At 45.3% G+C, this 25,411-nt stretch overlaps 1 protein-coding gene across 1 annotated transcript in view; it reads right to left on the bottom strand.

The window, feature by feature from the left end:
- The window catches only part of Spock1 (SPARC (osteonectin), cwcv and kazal like domains proteoglycan 1), a 450,924-nt gene that overhangs the window by 6,527 nt on the left and 418,986 nt on the right, over nt 1-25,411 (bottom strand). The window contains exons 7-9 of the mRNA XM_055629382.1: nt 9,071-9,187; nt 5,478-5,699; nt 1,178-1,240 (exon numbers count right to left, since the gene is read on the bottom strand). Of these exons, the coding sequence (XP_055485357.1) occupies nt 1,178-1,240; nt 5,478-5,699; nt 9,071-9,187 (402 nt within the window). The remainder of the gene's footprint in view (nt 1-1,177; nt 1,241-5,477; nt 5,700-9,070; nt 9,188-25,411) is intronic.

The raw sequence follows: 25,411 nt of genomic DNA on the forward strand, positions 1-25,411 counted from the left end.
ACCGTAAACTGTGGAGCTTTAAAAATGTTGTAATTGCATAAACTACATGCAGATCTTGGGTACATTCTCAAACCCCAAACACCGCCCTATGTAGAAAAAAATGCAGCCAGCCACCAGAAATCCTTCAGTTGGATAAAACTTAGGGAGGCAGTTTCCAGGTGCTGTGTCTTCAGCAAGAAAGATGTCTCTTACGCCAACAAACCAAGGCTGCAAGAGCTCAGAAGCACAACTTTAAAGTTCTAGCAAAAATCAAAAGTATGGGGCAGGCCACGGAAATAAGTTATACATGAAGGTAGAAGAAGGGGAGTGCACTATGAGGGACCCCCCAACACTTAGAAGATAAAATGCCAGCATTCATAGAGCGCTTGCATTTGGTAATCTTCAGGAAAAATGTGCCCATCTCCTTAAAGCAAGTAGATTAACTTTTGAATTAGTGTGGCGCGTGGGGAATGCACCTGCCTCCGGAAGCTTCAGGAGAATAATTGTGAATTACTAGGTTGCAGCTGTCTGCTCCTTTTAACAGGGAAAGCAGGCAGGTTCCCTTTCCATCAAACGAGGTTTACCAGTGTGTTAGCAATGGTAAACATACATCCCCCTTCCCAGAGCTAAGAGGACCAAAAAGGAGCCTGTACTCCTGCAACTGACAGACTTAAACTGCCTTAAACTCAAAGGAGAAGGCAGCATCTAGAGAAGTTGGAATCTTCCATCCAGAGAGGTGCATGCCTTTCGACCCTATCCTGATACATTCTGGAGGGGTCACGGCTTGTCTTGTTCCTTAAATGGACAACCAGCCCTGGGAAAGAGAAGAACCTGAACTTATAAGCCTTTCATTTTAAGAACTGGAAAAACACTCATGCCAACTATTTAATGGCTTTATCCAGCATAGAGAAACCCACGAGTTTGGGTAGCCAGAACAGAGGGAGGGAACAGCAGAGACCTGGATACGGAATGTGGCCAGGGCTACCTGCTAGGCCCTGGCCCAACCTCTAGCTTCACTTGCTGGTAGAGGCCACCTTCTGCATACAAGCTTCCTGCAAGAGCTCAGGCTGGGGGAAATCTAGGCATTTCTTCCAGAAGACACCGTCCTTAATTGAATAAACACTGCAGAGCTGCACATTACAAGATAGGTGGATGCTTTCATTAGCTGTTCTAGTGAGTGGCGAGGAATTGGACTTACCCAACAGGCTCTTCCCCTTGCTCAGCTTCTGAATTCTGTTCATTTCGTTATGGCAAGGGAGACCTGGAAAATAATTTATGGCAGTCAGTTTCCAGATGGTACCGAATATAATCTCTAATGATTGACTCTGCTCTTGATGCGAAATGCAGCAACGACACACCTGGGTGAGGAACTGCTCCATATGTTGTTGACTGTGCAACAAAACAAATCCAGGCCATGTGTGTTACTAATTTTGAGAAAAGATCCATATCACAAGGCACTTAAAATAGCATGTGGAGGCTTCTTATATAATCTAGGACGCTTCCTTCCCGCACCAGGCCAAAGAACACCAGGGGATCGGCTCATAGACTTTTCTATTTTCTCAGCAAAGGAAACATCCAGCAAAAGGTTTCTGGGAGGGAAAAATGGAGGCTCAGGCTTACTAGAGGGTAAGAACTCTGAGTATACAGACCAGCTGGCCAGGAGTGACAGGGCTTGATCTGCTGTAGCTCCTGTCCCAGGGGAGAGAGGCTAGAAGCTCTCAGACATGCCCGTGTGGACATGCCAGCCATGGGGAAAACAATGAGCCACGTCATCCAGAGTGAGACTCCATCGCAGTTCTCTCTGCCTCCTGAATGCGCAGGAGCTCCAACGTCTCTTCACTGCTTCCAGCCACTGAGCCCTCACTCATGAAATCCATGTGTGAACAACCACCCGGAGACGGCTGTGAAGGACAGACAGGGAGCCGAGCCGCATGGCTTAGTGTGTGGACGACAGAGCGTGGGTCTGTGTGGTATCCCTAGAGAGGAGTTTACTACCAGGCAAAGTGACGAGTGACCTCACTAGTATTTCAGAATTTACCTATCTTGCCTTTTGTCAGTCTTATGTCTCTGGCAGGTCGTGCCATCAGCTCAGGGCCCTTGTGGCATGGGTAAGGAATTCCACGCCTCTGTCCTCTTAGCCATCTCTCTTAACCACTTTTGTCTATTACCATACAGGTTTCACATCGCCCCCTGGCATTGCTACTGCCAGGTGAGAAAGAATGGCTACAAGATACACGCCTCTTACTTCACTCAGGGTTAGGAGAAAGACTGAAACAAATCTCACCGTGAGTATGAAAGGCAGTACTTATATGACTGACTAATCGCTGCCATTTACTGAAGTGTTAAATGTTCTAGAGCTTTTTTTTTAAAAAAAATCTTTACAATCACCATACAAAAAATGTACTGATATTATCACTATCTTGTAAATGGAAATTCTCATCCATGACAGAGCATTATATAAAAGGATACTCAAGCTGCTTGGAATGGAGCAAGGCTCTAATTTTATGATACTTCGTTAAATTTTCCTATGGTAGTTTTTAAAAACTTCTTACATAAAGAAAGAGAAAAAAAACAAACTAATGAAAATCTGCACAAATGCACATAAGTACACTTTTTTTTCATTTTTAATATAAAAAATTCACCCTGAAAAATATGTGCTGCTGAGCTGATGACAAGTGTGGCGGTTTCTCTAAGATGCCAGGTATTCTAACAAAAAAGTAGACTGTGGAAGAGCAGAGTTCAGGGCAGGGCATTCAGGCTCATGGATGAGTGTGTCATAGAAAGAAAACAAGTGTAAGCAAGGAAGGTCACCTCCGAAGCCATGAAAGACTAACCAGATAGAGAGAAAAGTTTCCTAAAAATTAGAAAGAATCTAATTCTGGAGTTCAAAGCAGCATAACACATCCCACATCCACGATGCGACACACAGAGCAGAACGAAGGTGGCTTCCACACAACTAAGCTCCTTGAAAAGAAGAAAAAGGATCCTGCAGAGTTAATTTTCTGTTGCTTTTGGCCATGGTGTTTCATCGAGGCAACTTAAGAAGAAAGGGTTTATTTTGGTTTACAATTTCAGCAGGCCAGAGTCCGTTGGGGGGCTTGGAAGGTACAGCATGCAGACAGGAGCAAGAAGATCGTTGGTGACTTTTCCTCTACACACAGGAGGCGGAGAGAGACTAGAGGCAGTGGACACAGGCTCTGCCTGGTAAACGTTCCGCAGCCTCCCCAAACACCATCACCAGCTTCGACTTGAGTGTATTTAACACTGACCTGTAAATTCTGAGTATGACATCTGTCATCTCGAAGCTTTTTGTGTGTGTGTGTGAAATAATGCAATAAATCAAACAACAGGGAAAACAACATAGAGACAGAATGGAAGTGAGACAAGTATACAGAATTGGGAAATAACTTTTCTCGGAATGAACCTCAGATGGTGCATCATTCCGAGGCACACCACAGGCGGGAGTCCTGACCAGGAGCCGTGCAGGGATAGCCCTGTGGGCCAGGGCCTCCCTCAGTACTGTGGGTATGGGAGTGAGTAAGCTTAGCTTGGCACACCACCCTCAACAGTGGCTCAGGCTCTGTGCCTGAGCGTTTTAGACGGAAGTAAAACAATTGCTGTTATTTAGCTACAATGTGTGTTAGCTAAAATAGCTGGAGAACAGGAAGAAATGAGGTATAAAGGGGAAGGAGAAAAATGATGCAACTACATTTTAGTACTTAAAGAAAAAATTATCACTCTTTGCACATGACACAGTTTATACCTGAAAACACCAAGCCAGCCAAATGGGAAACCGGAAATAAAGTGAGGGTTTTGAGAGGAAGTAGGAGGAACACAGGACCATTACAGTAGTGCCAAGAAGGGAAACTGATGAGAAAAAACTGAAAATTCTAACTCCACTAGCTGCAAGAAGCCTGTAAGATAAAAGGAATCAAATTATATAGTTGAAAGGAATTTTTAATAAACTGGTCAAATGCATTCTAAAGTTCAGGAGGGAAGAAAAACAGTATCTAGAATATTCTGAAACAAAAAACTAATGGCAAGAGAGACCTACTGTGTATCAAGGCCTAGGGTCCATCAACTGTGATTTAAACTGTTCTTTTTTCAACCGTGAATTAAATTGGCTATAATTGATTTATCGATAGTTAGGTAAGTGGGACTGAATGTTCAGGAACAAATCTTAGACATGTACATATATATTGGACATGCTATTGATAGAAGGAACGATTAGTCAATAAATGGAATGAAGGCATCTGGGTGGCTGTCTCCTGGTTTGAAGCAGAAACTGAGGACTCCTCACTTTGTACATGTACATAGAGTAAAGCAAAATTTGAACAAACACAAAGCCAGCAAAGTAAGTAAAAAACATGAGAGGGTTGCTTTACTAGATTCAAGGGAAAAATACCCTTCCAAGCCTAATGCAAACTTGATGACTTAAAAAAGGATAGAGGAAGAAAATTAAGACATGCAACTATATCAAGATTTACATTTTTTTTTCCCTAACAAGAAAGTGCACAAAGTTAGAGTTGGAAAAACGTATTTGCAGTACTCATTACTGGCAAAGTTCTAAGTCCATAGATTGATGATTTCCTGCATGATTCCAATAGGAAAAAAAATGTACGAAGAACATAAAATTGTTTCAAGGAAACAGACCCCCAGGAGTGTGCCAGAGATGAGCCAAGCTACTCAGATTCATTCGTGATAAACAGAATGCAGCCAGTGGCGAGCATAGCATTGTTTTGTCCCAGTGTGACAATAGTGACTAGGTTTGATACTGATGTGAAGAAATGATATTCTGAGGGTTTTTTTTTTTTTTTCCTCTCACTGAAAATATCCAATCTATCTTTTTCGGAAGGCCGTTTGGCCACTGTGCTAAAATGCAAAGATGGTGCTGTGCCACTGGGGATAGATCTGATAATCCTATGAATGTACACGTGAAATTATTCTTCCCCAATGCTCTTTGGAGTCTCTACATTTTCTATGTGTGTACTGGCATCTCTGTGCACATGCATAAATATTGCGCAATTTAAATACTATTAGTAGACAGGCAGATTTCTGGTCCGCTGAGTATACCCCCTAGGGGACCAGAGATAGAAGTAAAGCCAGACAGAAAAGGTGACCCACCCACAGGCGAGGCAGAGCATGGCCACTGGATGGAATGCTGCAGCGGGCCGCTCCCTTGCCTCACTTCAGGTACCAGGAGACACTGGCATCCTTGCCTCCTATCTCCCTTAGATCCTGTGTCTTTCATTAGCTGTTGTTTATTTATGAGCAAAGTATCATAATTAAGGAGAGTTCAGCTGACAATGAGAAATATGTTCCTCTTACATCTGTGTGGCATTTTTCACATTGAGAACTTCATGGTCACCATGTTAAAAGCAGACAGACACCTTTGAGCTGGCTGTTTCTTGGGGCGATTGACAGCTGTGTGTTTCTGTGTGGGTCTTAGATGTCCTCCCTGCCCAGCATGGCTGCCTGGCCTTTGGAGCCCACCTCACCTCCAGGCTTCTGGAAGCAGTAGCACCACTCATTGTTGGAGAGTTTGCCATCCTTGAAGGAGTCACAGGAGTTGAAGAGAGGCTTGATGCAGGGCTCATACTTGTCCAGGTAGATGGCATTGATCTCTGAGTGGTCCAGCAGGAGGTCATAGTTCATGTCCAACTTGTTGAACATCCAGCCCAAGGAGTCCTTGCAAATGGGCAGGATGCTGGTGTCAAACCCTGGGAGAGAAAGGGACACGCTCAGCCTGTCAGGCAGGAGCACACCATGCCACTCCCTAACGCAGTGACCCGGAGGGGTCAGGGTGCACACAACTGTGTCCTCCCCCCAGGCCGTGTCCTTTACATACAAGACAAGTAAATGAGGAAAAAATCTTCAAAAGAAAAATCATTCCCTGTGATAAGGTGTCTGTGGTAAAAATATGAGTCCCATTGTTGCAAGACTGAACGGTAAACTACAACCATACTAAAACATAAAAGGCATAATACTGAAATCTGAGCTTATCATTTTCAGGGGGAAAAAAAAAGAAAACTCAAAACAGAATATTGCAAAAAGGAGTGAGGTTGGGGTGGGGGAGATAGCAGCAGGGGGTGAGTCTCTGAGGCTCCATTCTCTCCCTGTGGCCTGGCCTGAGGCTGGGGGTCAGCCCCCCCAGGATCTTCCTCTGCTCCCTTTCTTCCTTTCTGCAGTCCCCTAAGGAGGCAGCAGAGATGGAATCCAGATCTACTCAGTCATTTCTTTCTTATTTCCCCTGAGAAGGAGAAGTTTTTCTTGACAGATTCTTTGTTTCCACCAAGGAGATGATAAGGGCAGGAAAGAGCACACCATGCTCTGGACGCCACAGCCCTGTAGACAGACCTCAAGACCGCCTTCCTCAGAGGTAAGGGATGATAAAATCATAGCTTTTCCTATAAACTGAGTCTCTAGGATGAGCTTTATTTTCCTAGGATTCTACAGATGAAAACGTGTCTAAGCAGCTGGGCGTGGAGGCAGAGGCAGGCAGATCTCTATAAGTTCGATGCCAGCCTGGTATAAAAAGTGAGTCCAGGACAGCCAAGGCTGCACAGAGAAACCATGTCTGGAAACACCAAATACCAAACACTGCTTCAAAGCACCGTGTGCTTAGTTACTCACTAAATCCTAGTGGCAGTCACATGAGGTGTCATCATCTCTACCTTAGAGATGGGGAAATAGCAAGATTCTAAGATTCAGGGTTAGGATTAAAACACAGAAAGCCTGGTCTGGATCTATAGTACCTACACGGTCTCCTCGCGCTCCCCTCTGCCTTCTCTGATACATCTGTCCTGAAAGTATCCATCGGCCTAGGGTGCCGCTGTATGTGGGATACAGTGTCTGACGAGACAGACTGCCCAGTCCAGTGCTTCCTGCACTCCCACGTGCCCCTTGGGCACCTTTGTTTAGGGAGCCTGGCTTCATGAGGCAACATCTTTAAGGTAGAGCTGTACAAAAATCCACACGGAGATTGCAGCAACCTCCTGTGAGCTCTAGGAGACCCTGACTTCCCTTCACTGTTGACACTGGCTAATCAGACTAGATGCTTTCTGACCTCCATGTTCTCGTTGATAACCTCAGCACTACTGGCACATTGTATCAGAAAAAAAAAAATAGTTGTTTTCTAGCTAGAGGAGTTTGCTAGCTGGCTTTAAGTTTACCCTTTCAAGTGAATCTTTGCCTATTTAAGTTGATTCATTTTGCTCTCAAAGGAGTATTTCTCTTAGTTCTTTCTATGGGGTGTAATGTGGGTCCTTCTTTATTGACTGCCATGATCATCAAGCAGAAGAAATGCCATGCTGTGCAGCTTAGTCAAAAGGAGAAGCCTTCTCCACCTCCTTTCCAGTGTCCAAAAGGGCACTTGAACCTGCCATCTGCAGCTATTGGAGACAGATGGAGCCAGGCTCTGGGGCTGCCCCTTCAGGACTCATGGACCAACAAATGGGTTGCTCTTTTCTCCAGCTTCAGAGGACTAAAGCATCCTTCCTCTACACCCCTTCTGCCCCAGTGGCTTCGGGGCATCAAACCTACAGTGGCTTTGAGAGCTCAGTTTACTCCTAGGAACACTGGAGTTTTTCAGGCTCCTGCCTGTCTATAGAAAGGCTCTGTGAGGACTGACTGGAGGCTTCAAGGAGGAGGCTTCAAGGAGTTCTCTTCCCAAAAGCCTGCTTTCCATGGAGAAGCTTTTCAAGTCTACATGGAAATCAGTGCCTACAAACTCCCAAGGAACCTCTGGCAGGAATGGAAAACAAAATAAACAAAACAAAACAAAACAAAAACTCCACAAAAAGCCCAATTCATCTCACTTTCCTATAGATACGGCTACCAAGAGCTTCCACCTGTAAAACAGTCTGAGAAACAAGTGCTATCTTGCCATTAAGACAAAAGAGTGAAGCTGTTACACTAAGCATTTTTTTCTCTTCATTGCTTTCTCCAGAAAGATATGGGTATCAAAGAATCATCGAAAAGTAAGATCATTATTTTTTGTTTTGGAGCCAGCATCTGTCCACGAAGCTCAGACAAGTCTGTATCCTGTCTTTACAGGATCCTCCTGCTTCAGCTTCCCAAGTATATGGGAACACATGTGTACCACCATATTGGGCTGGAGATCAGAGACTGGTCCAGCTGAGGGGGCTGAGCTGCCGTTGTAACTTCTCATCTCCTACCTCAAGTCAGGAGAGTGGTGGTCATAGTTCATCCAAACAATGGGAGGGTAGGAGGCTGTGTGAATACTTTGATCATGTCATTTCAAATGTGCACACAGCCAAGCTGCCTGTATCTGAAGGATTGGTAGATCACTGATCTCTGCTGTGCCTCGGAGTTCACTGCATGGAGAGGGGAAGTGCACATGCGTGCGTGCCATGCACGCGTGTGTGCGTGTGTGTGAGCATGGCCTCTGCTCATCTCAGAGCTCTGGCAGCTCCTACAGGAGCCTGCGTGTTAGTGGTAAAGGAGCGGGAGGGGCACCTGCTTTGTGGTTTCCCGGCAAAGTTAAAGATGGCTGCTGAGCATTCAGGAAAAGCACATTATCTGGGATGCTTGCTACACTGTTGCTTATATTAGCAACAACCCAAATGTCCTAATTAAAGGCTTCTTAAGTTGTTATAGCCATGATTAGGATCCTATTTGGCTTCTGCTAGAGACCACTCAATAATGTGAAAGCATAATGATATTTCTAGATGTTTAGCTTTCCAAATGGTATATCAGCTTGTGCATGAGCTTTCCAACACACACATTTCCATATACAACAAGGAAGGTACTTCAAGTATATACTGTTGCTTGCTTTAGTTGTTAAATAAGTATTATATATGTGTGCATGTGTGTTTACACACATGATTTTTTTCTATAAAGCATATTTTCTAAAATGTCTGTGTAAAACATGATCTCTATGAAATCACATTTTTCCAAAAGTCTTATTTCTCTTGATTCTAACGAATCACCCTTCTTTGATAATGTAATGTCCTAAAATTGGGACATAATTTAAATCCATTTATTTAACTAACATACATTGCTAACCCCATGGTGCCTGATAACCAAGACTGATATGTATAGTGAAATGGCAAGAATAGAATGATCTTACTGCCTTGGGCTGTATCAGAGCTGGTAGGTTTGATGACTCTGTTGGCGTCTTCATGAAGAGCCCCGAACCAGTCCTTCAGCCGGGAAGCAAGGTTCCTCAGCTCCTTGTCTGTGCAGGCTGCAGGGAACACACAGAGCAGATGGTGAGCTCGTGGGACTTCCACCCAGTGTGTGCAAGGTCATCGGCCAACCTGCCAAAGTCGAGGCAATCCTCCTTGCCCAGACACTCGGAAAACCAACCCCCAGTGGATGCTGCTGTCATGGGTTAAATGTGAGACAAGGAGAAACGCTGGAGTTCTAGGACAGACAGGCTGCTCAGACCTGGTCTGCCTCAGATAAAGCACGCTGCTGACACCTCACATTTGTACAGCATCCTCAAAGTCTGGCTGACATCCCTTTTGCTAAGCACATAAAACTTGTTATTGCAATTTAGCCAGAGAACATGACATCTCCCCGTGCTCGCACTAAGAGGTTAACCAGTGCCCGCTCCTAGGGAGACAATGCCTGGGGCATCATGAGAGGACATGCAACAGCAGAGTCCCTGTTTTGTAGTGGGACAAGGTGAACTTGGGAATTTGGTTGGACTCTTCATTTGTTCGCCTCCTGCTGTTGACAGGTAAATGTCTCCGCCGTGGCTGAGCCCTTCCTGCCTCTACCCAGCCTACTGTCTTAGTGCGTGACACAGTGGTGGGTTCAGGAAGATACTGATAAGGAAAACTCTGGCTGGTGAATGGAAAGCAGGTAAGGAAGTGGGTGCAAGTTGTGTGACAGTGTATAGATGCTGTGGCCTGGGAGGGGAAATCCAAAACGAGGAAAGGAAGGAGAGACTGGAGTGGACTGTCTAATGCTCTCTGCCATTCCTTTGGGGCCCACCTTCATTCGGAGTGAGAAAACCTTGGCAAGGGATGAGGGAGTACAGTGAATGCTCAGATGATCCTGAAAAAGAATCACTATGTGTCCTTCAGTGATTAGAGAAAAGCGTAAAAATCACACAGCCAAGAGGGAACCATGGACTGATCTTCACAACTGCTAGGTTTTCTTTTTTTGTTTGTTTGTTTGTTTTTGTTTTGTATTTTATTTTATTTTATTTTTTTCAAAATCTAAAGCTGGAGGAGAGTAAGCAAGCTAAGAGATTGAGCACATTGCCATTTTAATGCAGAGCTAAATCTGATCACCTCACAGTGTTGAGAGGACATGGCTGGAAGCCCAGAAAAGGCTGATGCCCCAAGCTCTCCCCTGGAAGTCTATGGGGGCAATGGAGATGGACAAAGTGTCATCCCAACTCCACTGCAGCCTCCGGGAAGCACACAGTGCTTGAATACATCATGGTGCTGTCAGGGAGCATTCTCAGGGAGAATGCAGAAGAAAGTAATAATCCAGGATGCTTTCCTCAGTTTACAGTTTATGTCTAATCTTCAGCTATGGGTTGGTGCAGCAGAAGCTTCCCAGACCTCAGGCAAGACAGGTCTTTCTCCAATTTCTAAACTAGTATGGAAGTGCAGGCCCCGGCTGCCTCCATGCAGCCTACCAGTTTTCTTTTTTTTTTTTTTAATTCATTTATTTATTTTATTTTTTTCTTTTTAGTTACATTTTGTTAACTCTGTGTCCCAGCTGTATCCCGCTCCCTCATTCCCTCCCCAACCCCATACTCCCTCCCTGGTCTCCTCCCTGCCCCTTTCCAAGTCCACTGATAGGGGAGGACCTCCTCCCCTTTCATCTGACCCTGTTTTATCAGGTATCTTCAGGGCTGGCTGCAAAGTCCTCCTCTGTGGCCTAACAGACTGCTCCTCCCCGAGGGGGGGGGTGTCAAAGAGCCTGTCCTTGAAATCCTGTTAGAAATAGTCCATGTTCCCCTTACTTTGGAAAACTACTTGGTTACTGAGCTACCACGGGCCACATCCGAGCAGAAGTTCTAGGTTATATCCATAGATGGTCCTTGGTTGAGTGTCAGTCTCAGAAAAGACCCTGTGCCCAGATATGTTTGGTCCTTGTAGAGCTCCTATCCTTTCCACATCATACTAACTTCCCTTCTTTCATATGATTCCCTGCACTCTGCCGAGGGTTTGGTTATGAGTCTTAGTGTCTGCTTTGAAACACTGCTAGGTAGAGTCTTTCAGATGCCTTTTGTGGTAGACTCCTGTCATAAGTTCAATGCACATCCCATTTGTCTTTCTAAATGAGGATTAATCACCTTCGCCTGTGTCCACTTTCTTGATTATCTTCTTTAGGTGTGTAGATTTCATTATGTTTATCATATCTTGTAGGTCTATATAAGCGAGTATATACCAAGTTTGTCTTTCTCCTTCTGGGATACTTCACTCAGAATGATCTTTTCTAGATCCCACCACTTGCCTGCAAATTTCATGATTTCCTCCTTTTTGATTGCTGAGTAGTATTCCATTGTGTAAAAATACCCCAATTTCTGTATCCATTCCTCCGTTGATGGACATCTGGGTTGTTTCCAAGTTCTGGCTATTATAAATAAAGCTGCTACGAACATGGTTGAACAAATGTCCTTGTTGTGTACTTGAGCAAATTTTGGGTATATACCTAGGAGTGGTATAGCTGGGTCTTGAGGTAGCACTACTCCTAGTTGTCTGAGAAAGCGCCAGATTGACTTCCAAAGTGGTTGAACCAGTTTACATTCCCACCAGCAATGGAGGAGGGTTCCCTTTTCTCCACAACCTCTCCACAGCCTACCAGTTTTCATCCCTACGTTGACGCTTTAGTCTCCACATGGTGTCCAGTGAATGTGCCCAGCTATTGATATAAAGTAGCTAACAACCTTGGACACACAGACCTGACTATTGTGTAAGAGACAGGTAGGAAGTGGAACAGAGTTTCTTGTTGGTAGTAGTCTGTGGGGCCACTCTGCCTACAGTGGATCTCAGCTTTATTATCCACCACAGGCCTATCCCCAAATCTCCTGGGATCTGTTATCATATCTTATCCCAGGACAATGAGATCATGACAAATCTGACAATATGTTTCAAGTGTTTGACTAACTATAGGATCTACAATGGTTTTGAGGAATGCGCCAGATAGGGTTTCAGTTCTTTTTGTAATTATTATTTTAAATAGAATGTTTAGAGGTTGGATTAGGGTAAACAAGTGCTGGACATTTCAGAAAGAAATTAAGTCAAATGCAAATAATCACAACTGACTGCCTGCTCACAAATATGTGCAAGAGAATACTTGTGTAACCCTACTAAATGAATTAATTTTAAATAAATGTACACACTAACTTCTCAGGCACATGTCTCATCCCACGTTGCTCATTACCCTTGCACTGAGGAACACAAGTTTCAGATCCACCAGAGCAGGCTGCCGCACTGATGAAGGTTGCTCTCATTCTCTGATCTCCAACTTTGCAGAGGCTCACCATGATAACCAACTACCCAAATGTGTCTTTTCTCCCTCCCTTTAGCCTTTTAAGGTGGCTGAGGAAGAAGATAACAAGCTCTCACGAGCCAACTCCTCACACCCCGGCTAACCTGTGCTCACAGTGGAAAGAGAAGCCGTTGTTGCTCAAGGCAGAGATTCTTGCTTTTGCCCAGGTACCAATTCTGATTGCAAGAGCATCTCACACTAACCCACTTATTAGCCCCAAGTCAGAGCCTCTGGGAACCAAACCGTGCCTTTCTGACCCTGCTCCACTCTAAACAGTAGTGTGATTATCCAAAAACAGGATATGGACTTTCCAGCCAGTCTCACATTTGGAAATGGGAAATTAATAGCATCCATTTTCCCTCTACTGCTGGCACACCATCTATTTAGAATGTTCTCTGAGCTGAGAAAATTGCCAAGTCAACTTGCGATGAAATCACACACTGCAAGATAAATTAGTCAGTCATGTTTAACTAAATCATGAGATGTGCAGGTAACCTGTACATTCACAAGCCTGCTGGATTTCCCCCAGACTGCCAAAGCACAGGGGCTGGGATGGAATCAGTGGGTGCAATCTTAAAAGGGTAAATGTGTCACTCGGCTACAAAGCCAGGTGCAGGGAGCCATGACATGGCTGGAGTGAGATCAGAGAACGGAAACAGAGATAGAAGACACTCAATTACCAGGCCCAGTTCATTCCTGGTATCTTCAACTGAGCAGTCTCTATGAGGAGAAAGCCAACCTCAATGTGCCGGGAGCATGATGAGCTCAGGGGGAGGTGATAAAGGGGGAAGGCCCTCAGAGAGTGGCTTGTTTAGACCTTGTACTTTCACCACAGCACAGGCTGGGTTCCTCTTCAGGTGTCCACTGCTACCCCAGATGGTGGGACTAAACTGGAATTCACAATTCAGGAACTGGGAGGCCAGAGGATATTTCCCTGGAAAAAGTAATGTTTTCCAGAAGGAAAGCACAAACCACACCTACCTGCTGTTCCTGTACTCTGCCAGGAAGTGGGATGATTCTTGTCACAGAGGACAGAGGGGTTCTGTCACCCCCCTCCCGCCCCTGACACCCACACTTCCTGGAGGAAGAACCAGGGACTCAGTCTACAGAGCAAATTTGATGCTTTCCTAGGAATGCCTGGTCAAACCATGAGAACCAGGACCCTGGTCTGTTTTGCTACAGCATCTCCCAGAGTGTGTGAGCTTCACCGAGGTGTACTATATTTGGTCTGCTCCCTCGCTGCCCCTCCATGGGCATCTGTTTGCTTTCTGTGGCTCTCCTCCCATAAGCAGTCTCTGGTCAGAATCCTCCATTCCCCATATGCCTCCTTTCCTCAGGTCACTGTACATCTTTCTTGTATGACTCAGCTCCAATAGGACCAGGAGGTTGGCAGAATCCCTGAGACCAGATGCCGGATGCCACAATCCCTTACCCTGCCCTCCTCCTGCCCCCCCCCAGGTGCGCATGTGCACACACGCCAAGGAGGCAGAAAGCAGTACCTTAAGATGACTGCCTTCAGAGCAGACATTTGGAAGTCCTCCTGGATTTCTTCCTGTTCCTCACCTTCCCAATCAGTTGGCCACAAAATGTCAGTTTCTCTCACTGTCTTCACTGCCTGTTCCAGTTCATGCCACCACTGTTGCGTCCTGCCGGGGTAGCCACATCAGGCTCCTACTAATTGGTCTCCTGGTCTTACTTATTCTCCACAACCTCACAATCAAGCAGCCACAGCAACCATCCTGAATGGAGCATTGGGTCAATGCGCTTTTCTGTCTGGCTACTTCTGAGGCTCCTGGTTGCTCTGTTGGCTGAGCCTAAGTTTGTGGTTTAAGTGGCCTGCAGGGAAAACCTGTGGTTTCCGTGCTCTGGCCTTGCTGCTCCTCCCACTCTCCTACTTCAATGTCCCCAGCCCCGTGGCCTTGCCCACATCTGTCTCACATCTTAGCTTTAAAGTGATTTCTTACCCAAGGACTCCCAGCCCAGTACCAGGTCCCCCTTGATCACAAGAGCGCAGACCAGCACTGTGAGCCCTCAGCATGGAATGCTGCCCATTACCTGCTTGAAGAATGCTCTCATTATGGGGCCATTGACAGGCTCTCATAACCCTCTTGCTGCCTTTTGTAAACTGTAGTTTTTCCATCTGTGAAATGGCAAATGGAAGCTTAGCTCCTGGCATCACTGCGTGGAATAAGATATCAGCAAGGCATAGCTCATAGCTACTGGCATGTAGCAGGGACTCATATCCCAACTGTCTACATGATTCATTGGGATTTTACTGTTGTGCTTTATTTTTTTGCCCGAGGAGATACTGACGATATAAAGAATAACATCTCCTTCATTTATTTCATAGCTGTGCCAATAGAAGACCAAGAGGCTGGGTTTTCAGTCTCTGCCTGCCTTCTCCCCATTGGATAAGCTGTGTGATGGGTGATTGGTCTGACTCCACACACCTACACTCCTAGCCTTACATAGGAGGCATATAGCAATTGTTCAAAATATATTTATGGAAAGAAAGCATGAATGATTGATAAAGCATCTTGGCTCCAAGTCCCAAGTCAAATGCTACCCTAAGTGCTATCTTGCAGAGTCAATTCTATACAGGGAGGGTTGGGGGAAGCTGCCTCCTTGGATAGACTAGGCTTGTGGGCAGCCAGCACTAATGGATGCAGTTAAACTTGGTCAGGCCTTCAGCTGTAATAGAAGCTCCTCCAGTGACACAGACAGCAGTTGGCCCAGTGGTTCAGGATGGAGAGGGCAGCGAGTGAGCCTCTTGCCTTCATTAGCTTTGGTATGAGAACAGTGGCCATTTGGGAGGACTGCAGAACAGCCCGCCTCGTGTCACGTGTGCAACCACTGGGGCTTCGTTAGGGAAAAGAACAGCACTGCACATTATGCTACAGTGTACAGAAAGGCAGCTCACTCCCTCAGGAAACCAGGGCACACAGACGCTGAAGGGCCCAGGTAATGTGGCATTCTCCCAGTGGGTTTCTGTCTGTTTGCAAAACAGGACCAAACTGCAATGAGCAGAGCTGGCTCCACGGAAGCTACGCAGCCTAGAAAGCCAATGTGGCGACACCTCCCCTCCCCACCTGAGGCTTGCAGCTCTGATAGGTGTGGAATGTGCTGGAACTGAAGGCTTTCTACAGGAGGTGCGTGCAGCTCAGGTGGCCCGGATGGTAGAAAGAGATGGGTGTGCTGTGGCCACAGCCTGGGGCAACAAGGAAGCAGGGAGATGGGGGCAGTTAGGTTGCCAGGAAAGCAGCTACCAGGAAGAGGCAGCCTTCCTGGAAGGTGGGAAGATGGGCCTTCCCCTCTGCCTTCCCACTGACAAAACCAAGGCCTGGAGAATAATAGCTTTAAAGTACGGTGCAGTCTTGACAAAGAAGGAAATCCAAAACTGCCCTCAGCACCTTAACACATATCCTGACCTGATCTCTGGTTGCTTACGAGTGTGGCGGCTGAAGGACAGACAGCTATTCCAAAAGGCTAGACTTCAGAGTGGACAAGCACAGAGGTGTGAAAACACTGAGGAAGTGATACAAAAAGTACAGGCGGTGACTGGGTACTCGATCTAACTCAAATCTAGTACTAACACCTACCTGAGGGACAGGCGCAGGCTCCCATGATGGTGTTCGAAACCCTAACTGAAGCTGCATTTGAACACCCACTGGGGATGTCTGAAAACGGTGAATGTGACATTACACAAGCATCTGGGGTCCCTGCACACCTCTGCCAGGGAACCAGTTCTCCAGTGCTCCTGAATGCATGAACTTCTTTCTCCAGCTTAAGAGCCCAAGTTAAAAAAAAAAAAAAAAAAAAAAACTAAAAACCAGCTCCACCTACTACAATCTTCCCTCCTCCCGTGCCAGCCAGCCTCACCGATGCTTAGCTCGGGGCTCTGCAGAGGCTAATATGAAAACAATCCGGATTTAATTTAAACTTTAGTGCCTCAGAAGGTAATTAAAGAGTTGGGCCGGACTCAAGTTCTTTCTGGGAGCAAGCCGAGAGGCCTCTCGGAGATGGAGACCTGGTGCGATGGTCCTTTCCCACTAATCTCCCTCAGCCCTCCTAGGTGCTGTTGTGAATAATTACTTAATCAGAGCAGCTCTGGATCAATGAGCTCAGAGTGTTTGCAATTAGCAGCCTCTGCAGAAGGTCCAGCTGAGCCTCCTTTCTGGTGATGCTGGGATCAGGCCGCCTGGAGCCAGGATCTGAGTAAAGGCAGGGTTCCTCCTTAACCCGCTCTGCCTGGGCTGCCTTCTTGCTGGCACCACTAGTGTCCCACGCTGCTGGTACTTGAGTGGCTCTACACTCTCCTTCCTCCACAGGGACTGGATCCTTCCGGCTGTTGCACGTCTCTCGGTTAATAGGAGTTACGGTGCACGAGCAATAGGCATGAAGGCTGATGAGATGCTTCAAGCCCAGGGAGCTTGGGAGTGGAAGGCATGGCGGCCCCACGGTTCCCTTAGGAACACGCTCTGGGAAACCAATGTGCAAACAAGTAAGGACCGGTGCTGCTTATTTGGTCTTTGCAGCAATAACCAAAACCATTCCACCTTCAAGGGCTACCAGGAAGGCAGGAGGGACGAAGTAGCGTGGAAACACAAGGAACTGAGTGGGTGTGGATTCTAGATGAGACTGTGTGTGGTTGAAGATCTTCCAAGTCTCCAGTCTCCTTACCCGTGTAAACACAGAACTAGCTAGCAGGGTTCTGGGAAGAATGGAACAGCAGAGCAGACTTCAGCCCCCTGGCACCAGCCAGGACACCTAGGCCACCACAGCCAGCAGTGTGCTCCGTTTCAGAGTTTGTGGGCACAGGGTGACACTGTGACTGACAAACAGAAAAACTGTAAAGGACAGAGCCGACACATGAGCGCTACTCTCTCAGAAATCTCATCACGCTATTCAGTGAGACCTGGTTTCTGCCATCTTTTGGAGAAGTTCCACGTCCCTCCCAGATCCTAGATAGTGAATGGAAACACTGAGACTCCCACTCAGGTCTCCAAACTAACATCTGCTTCTGTGTCACAGCCCACCGCCCCAACAGCACCTGCTCTGCCCTTCCACACAGCCCTGTCTGGCACGTGAAGACGCATGGGCAGCAGGCTTGCGACCATGCACCCTTTAGATTCTGAAGGCCAGCCCCCTTACTGGGGAGAGGGAGGCCAGATGGTTGAGGCCAGATCAGTTGTTTTCAAGCATCTGTGGCACCTCTTCAGGGGCCTCTGCTTCCTCCTCTGTAGATGGAGACAGTGGCAGTGTGGCACTTAATGAAGACACGATACAGACTGCTGAGAGGAAATTAAGCTCTCAAAACCAACAGGAAGCTCCCATCACCTTGTGAGCTAACAATGCTCATGATTGAGAGGCTGGGATTGATCCTTGGAGCCATGCGTGGCTGAAAAGGGGGCTCCATGAGGGCCTCCCTGAGTGCACCCACTGAAGCCCACTTCTAACTGGGGCTCACCTGACCGTCCAGACTGTACTGAAGTTAGACCATGCTGGACATGGTTCTAGCTTTTACTTTCCGGTGCTTAAAACATATATATATATATTCATGATCTCTTGCCCTCAGAGAAGGTATTGTTTTATGTAAAAACAGGAACAAGGAAGGAATTAAGGCTGTTATTCGGGAGCTTGCTAATAAAAATCCTCCTTAAAAAGCAGTCTTTGGAAGAGCTTAAAATACTGACATTAAACTTAGAAGAAGCTAAACCAGTTAATGGTACAACTCACACGCTTAAAGCCAGTCTATTCTTGGTAACCTGATTTGAGGATGCTCTCTGTTCCCTCCATCCTAATGATAATCCTTCATCTGAAAAAAGAAATATGTTTAGAATTTCCCAACATTTGTGAAAGCACATTAGCCAAGCGACACTTGTTTTCTCCTTGAATGATCTAGTAGGGAGAGTTAGCCAGATGAAATAAGCTTTGAAGACTTTGGATAAAACCCAAAGCCATTCTCATACTCTGAGGCAAAAACATATTACTGAATATGCAAAATACTGGCTATTCATGCCAGCTCTGGATTTGATTGTATATCTAGCCAGTGGGTCAGCATTTGCCTGTAGAGGTGACCTGGCATAGACTGGCAATGACCATAGAAAACAAGATACAACCGACAGCTGGGATGAAGGGTTTCACGGCCATCTGGAGGTGTTAGTTACCTCCAGAGAATAAAAACAGAAGTGACAACTGCTGTCACATTTAAAGCAAGCAAGGAGGTGCTCTAAGACAGGCTGTAAATAGGTCCAACCTGGATTACTTAGGGTGCTGGAGCATAATGTACTGTGCTATTTTATCCTACATAAGCGCATATCCAACCTACAAAGTAATTTATGATGTAATCAAATCATTTAAAATCAAATGTTAACCCTAGACCTGTAAGTAGCTTTAGTGACAGAACTCTGTTTTGTGGGATAATTTATAAAGAATCTCCATTTCTAAGAACCAGTTTAATCTGCTCAAATTCAACATCCAAATGTAGGTGTTGCAAAGTGCAGTTTTATATTCTATGCTTTCATTGCCTAAAGCAGTAACAGGCACAGACACTTCTACCCTTAAGCAAGAGCCAATATTGCATTCCTCGTTGACACAGAAGAGAGTAATGGCAAGCTTTGATCTGAGATCTTATCCTTCATAGGAAGCCTACGAGATGCCTGGAACCTATGAATGGCCTCCTTAGAGAGTGGACACTAGCCATTGTCATATGCACCTTCCATGGGGACAAAGGAAATGAGACAAATATGGAGTTCATCTTACCCCCATCCTCCCCCCTCCCCAGCTTAGTCATGGTGATGACCTCAAACAGGCTGATTGGAAGGGGGGCAAAACAACACTCTCTGGTGACAAAGGGTAAGTTAGTAGCACCTCCAGGTTCTGAGTCAAGGGTAAGAGGGTGAAGGGTCAGAGGGTGGACCAAAAACTGAAATGCCCGAGTCTGTTATCTTCACTTTCTTCCCTCTGGTGGACAAATCAGGGGGAGTCATCAGGAAACATCAAGCAGGATCTAAGGAGGAGCTGCCTGAGACTGATGGTACCCCAGAGGAATTGCCTGGCTCAGCAATCCTGTCTCCCTTCAGGACAGTAACTCTCACAGTCTGCCCCTCCCCAGGGTGTGAGCGTGGACAGTGATTTGGCATGAGAAGCAGCTGGCATCCAAGCCCCCCACAGACCTCCTCAAGACTGTACCTGACACAGGGATAGGACATTAGCCACCATTACTTCTGTTTTGATCAAAATTACCTGTCTAGAGAGCTGGTATTTAGGTGAGAAGACACTCTGTAACTTCCAGCCACCTCTCCATAGATTAAAAAAAAATGCAGTATACAGGAAAAGATGGTGTGCTTCATTATTGTTAAAACTAGAGGAAAGAGGGGAGGGGATGATGGAAGGAGAGAAAGAATGAGAGAGGAGAGGGAAAGGGAGGGAGGGAAGGAGAGAGACAGAGAGAGAGAGACAGGCTGACTTACTCTCTCTGGGTTTGAAAGCCAGAGACTTCCCAGATGGAAGTGAAAGGAAAACATCCATGAGGGTCTATAAAATGGCAACACATACAGTGAGGCAGCACAAACATGTCTCGCAGAGGCAAGGGGCTCTTCCCTAAAGTGACTCAAATGTTCTGCTCAGCAAGAACCAAGGGATATAGATGGGAGAACAAGGAACAGATTAAATAGAAGCCACACTGAAAGAAAAACGTGAAGGAAAGGGGGTGTATCCCAGAGAAGCAAGGCCCAGAAAACACACACAAGATAATTCTTTGTGTTTTGTGCAGACAAGAGGCTCATTGCAAAGTGCAACTGGAGTGTAACAAGAAAATTGGAAGTAGACTGAACAGAGTGAAAGGGAAAGCCCTCTTGGGCCTGATCTGTTTCACAGAAACAGGAAAGGCAGGCCTGCACAGAGGGACCATTTTTAAAGGGAGCAATCTGTTTGTACTGGTAAATTGGAAGCTTTGGGGAATTGTGACATCTGCAGATAGCCTGGTTACCCTCATTCTAAGACTCCATTTTGAATATGCAGACCAGTCAAGCCTCACTTATTCTAATAATAATAACATTGCTTTTAGTTTTAAAGAATCTGACCCTGTTGGTTTAAAGATTTCATGGAAATAAAATTTGGAAGGAAAAGCAGATAAAAGTACCAGAGAACATTGAAAATGTAGACCAAATAAACAGCAAAAATTCAAATGAAACAATTGCCTTTGGATTAAACAATAATAAAGCCATATAGCAAAGACCAGAGATGGGAGGAAACAGCAGAGACAATGTCAAAGTTGGAGGAAGAAGAATGGACAGAACCTACAGAGTGTAAGATGATGTCAGAATGAGCACAGAAGTCAGCAGGACGAGGGGGAGTAATCACTGCACAGCAGCAAGTTCAGTGACAGCCCTGGACGCAAACGATGCTCTTCATGTGGACAATTGGCAGCCCTGAGAAGACCACCGAAACATAGACTAGAATGACTGTCATTCCAATTCTTCAAATAAATCCCATTTCTGCTGAACCAACATGCTGAAGGCACAGTGTGGGCCAAGGAAATGGCCTGAGCATGGTCAATATGAAGATCCATCCTAATCAAATCACTGGGTTTTCAAAGTAAAGAAAGTCAATATGGCAGCAAAAGATACATCTTAGTAACTTCTGAGAGAGAAAAGTGCAAAGCTGCCCCCAGAATTCAGCATAGCAATGTTCAAGTTGGGAAAGCAAAGTCCATAAGTAGAGGCTGAGGCATAGATAAAATTATTGAGAGATGTCAAATCAAGTAGTGTAAGGTTTTGCATAACAAAGGCAAGCTGTAGGAGGGTGAATATATTGCCAAGCAGCAGACAGAAAGAAGAGCTTAAAAAAAAAATTTGGAGGGTAGAGGGAGAGAAAGAAAAATCACCTGGGTTGTTATCACTATTTACGGTGCCAACATCCCTGTGGGGAATGGCAGTATGTGCCTAAAATTCACTTACTCAGGAAGAATCACAAGTTTAAGGCCCACTGAGGCTAAATAGGAAATTTAAAATTCTTTTATTTTATGTGCATCAACGTGAAGGTATCAGATCCCTTGGAGATAGAGTTACAGACAGTTGTGAGCTGCCATGCAGGTGCTGGGAACTGAACCCGGGTCCTCTGGAAGAGCAGTCAGTACTCTTAACCACTGAACCATCTCTCCAGCCATAATAGGAAATTTAAGAACAGCTTTGGCAACTTAAGAAAACAAGCAGGCAAACACCACCACCAACCCTTAACTTCTATAACAATAAACAGTAATGAGCTAAATTCATCTTTCAAAATTATATTTCTAATCATGTCACAAAGAAAAAAATCTAACTAGATATTGACTATATAAAATAAAACAGAATTGAGGGGACTCAGAAAGGTTTCCAGATGTTTTCATTATAAAAATCTTCTGTGGAATTTATAGCTAATATGTGGTCAAGCATACAAGGCTCTCTACTACAGTACTGCCTTAGATAGCAAAAACGGAGAAACAATTAGAATATTCCGGTGTAATTCAGTTATAACACATCCGTGATAATCAATAGTTAGTTGTAGAGTATGCAAGACTCTCCCAAGATACAAAGCTGAGAAACAACATTCCTTGTGTATCATATGGGAGCCCTACCTGTATTTGTTTCTCCATACATCAAGCATCTATTATGGGCTAGAGAGATGGCTCAGCAGTTAAGAGAACTTAATGTTCTTACGGAGGACCTAGGTTCACTTCCCAGAACCCACACAATGGCACCAAAGCCCTCTTCTGGTCTTGGTGGACACTGCATGCAAATGATACATATACACATATACATGCAGGCAAAACATATACGTAAAATAAAATGACATTTTGGCAGTAGCAGAATACAAACAATAAAGAGAGAAATGCTAACAACAGGGTGGGGAGCTTTAATTTGGGAAGGTGTGAAAGGTCAGTACAGGATGAGGGAGAAGGAAAATAACACTATGGATATTTGGGAACACTGTAAAGAATAATATTTTTAACCTAAGATTACCTATAATACATATATATGTACAAAACACACATATTTATATATATATAGAAAACTTAGATAACGCTATACCACTTAGATAATGTTAGATAAGCTTAGATAACGTTATGCCCTCCATGAGAATTACAAGTCCTCTAAGAAACCCCCCTGGCCAGGCATGAGAAGTCTTCTCTTGCATTGTCAGTTATGGGAGCCCAGGAACAGTCTAGGCTAGTGCTGTTGGCCTTGGTTGCCTCTCAGAGGTTGAGGGTGAGTCCCTATTGTTGAAGATGCTGTGCACTTCAGATACAGGATGCAAAGGATCTGACCTAGATCTAGCTTGAAAAGCATCTTCCTTGGGGACTGGCTTTCATAGTACCAGAAGTTGCTGCACAAGCTTCCAAGGGAGGGAAACGACCAATAGTCCTGTGCCTAGAAACACAATGGCCAACACAGGAAGATATCGCTCGGTGTGTGGTAGTAGCACTTACATCTTGGCAGTAAACAAAGCTGTGTAATTGGACTGAAGCCCCATTCAGCAGGAGAGAAATCATGGCTGGTCCTAGAAACCTAGCCAACTCCCTGAGCCTTGTGAGGTCATGGATGTTAGAGGACAACCTACTACCGCCAGCCACTTTAACTGAACCATGAAACTCCTAACAACAATCTAAACACATGTCATTCCTCTCACAGATAAGGATCTCTCACCTCTCATCATAGAATCTCCTCTTTGCAACAAACGGAGACCGGTCAAGAAAATGCAACTGGTAAAAATGCAGAGGACAACCTGCAGTGGGATGGCCAGCCACCTGGACACAAATACAATACAACTTCTTCATCGAAAGCTCAAGAAACATCACAGAAAAGGGGTGGAAAGACTGTAAGGGCCAAAGGACCAAGAAAACTGCTGAATGTGTGTATCTCCTAGAAATAACAAGGAATCTTCACCCATGATACCCAATGACATGGCTCCCTAAACGAGACTTGAATAAATGATAATGCCAATAGACATTCTAACGTGGAGGGGAGAAAATCTCACAGGGCCTCATCTGTATACAAAGAGCTACAAGCACCTAGACACTGCTGCAAGATGGAGAATTAGTCCTTCCAGAAATGAGCCCCATATTTGGTTTTCTGAAACCATTGGTCAGCCCTGAAATCTTATACATACAAGTAACACCAAATAGACTAAGGAGGTTACATACATACCTACACACACACACACACACACACACACACACACACACATATATATATATATATATATATATACATATAATTTAAAACAATTAAAGAAAAAGCCATAAAATTGAGAGGGAACAAGGAGGGGTAAGAAAGATAATGAGGGAGGAAAAAGAAGGGAGAAGTGAAGTAACTTTTAATTTCATTTTTTTAACTAAAAAATTAATCTTTTAAAAAAGTAACTATTCTAGGATATATGAAAAATAGTAATTATGGTTTCTTTGAAGGAAAGAGCCAGGAACTAGACCACTGGGAGACTATATTCCTTTAAATGACTTTTGTGTGTATACACACAGCTTCAAAGACCATGACACAGTCCCTGTCTGTGTCCATCACTAGGCCACCTGCTCCCTGAATCAAGGGACTATATGTCATACTCACTCAGTCATCTCTTCAAAGCTGAGCTCAAGCACTGAAATAACAGCTGTGGCTGGTTGGACTTTACTGAAGAGGAAGTGAGTGGATGAACAAATGCAGCATAGGACAACAGAGGAAGGAAGCTACAGTTATGACAACAAGGGGCTTGTTACCTGCAACTCAAGACAGTTTGCATCATCTATCAGTTTTCATGCTTCATGCTAATATGCTTCTTTTGAGCCCAGAGGGGAAAAATAATCCCTAAATGCAGGAATTTTTAATCAAAACAATCTGTGTGCTGTTCTCCATTGTTCCCTGGGACCTTGGGGGCAGGTCTGGATTCAATGCTAACACTTCCTATGCCATACACTCCGGGAATACAGAGATGATTAAGATATGCCTGCTACTCACTCTCCCCTCTCCTGATGCTCTCCTCACACCAAGTTTGTGGAATTTTAATGAGTTGTTTCCCAGAATGCTCCCTGATGGGGATTGAGGGCTGACATCAGGATATACTTACCTGAGGCAACGTCATCCATTCTGGAGAAAGCTGGGCGCACCCCCATAGCCCAGCCCCTGGGGTCCCACTTCTAAGCTATATCACAATGTGCCACCCTCCTAGACTGGCTGTCAGAGCAGGAAGGATGTGCCTGACTTACCCCCTAGGTCCCAGCAGACTACCCGGTCAAAAGGGTCAAAAGTAGACATTACAAGGCTTAGGGAAGGCACAATAGGGAGAAACCTGAACACGTTTAGTAAAGCGGGTTTCCACTATTACAAGAGCACTAAGAACACACATGGTGAGCTGGATAAAGCACTCAGTGACCAGCAGGTCCCTTCAAGATCAAAATGGAGAGCTGAAGTCAGACAAACAATCTTCCTGCTAAACAGTGAACGGACTTGAAGTGGACAGGGAACAGAGAGAAATACACATAGGGATTGAAGATGCTTTGTCTCAGCGGGGCCTCTGAATGCCTCAGGGCAGACTTTTGTCTCCACTGCATATTTGAGAAGAGCAAACCTTCCACCTTGCCTATCTAAGCCCACCCATTTGAACCCAGGACCACAGAATGCACAGCAATGTGTCTTGTACCCACCAAGGAAAGAGATGTTTTGGCCACTTGATTACAGAGTGTCACACCGGCTCCCTAGACTTATAAAGGAAAAGACCAGGGCACCTGTCAGTTCTCAGTGAGCTCAGGGTCTCCCAGGCTGAAAGTGGATCTACCGTTTTTGCTGACTGCTGTTATCCCAGACTGCTAACACTTCAAACCTCAGCCCTCCCTGGCAGCAGCCTGAGGGACCCAGGACAATCTTTGTGTTGTCTGCAGTGATTGCAGGATGCTAGACCTTCTCCTCACACCTGGCTTCATTCA

Source organism: Psammomys obesus, unplaced genomic scaffold (assembly GCF_907164565.1).
Source record: "Psammomys obesus unplaced genomic scaffold, mPsaObe1.curated_primary_1811, whole genome shotgun sequence".
Taxonomy (NCBI): domain Eukaryota; kingdom Metazoa; phylum Chordata; class Mammalia; order Rodentia; family Muridae; genus Psammomys; species Psammomys obesus.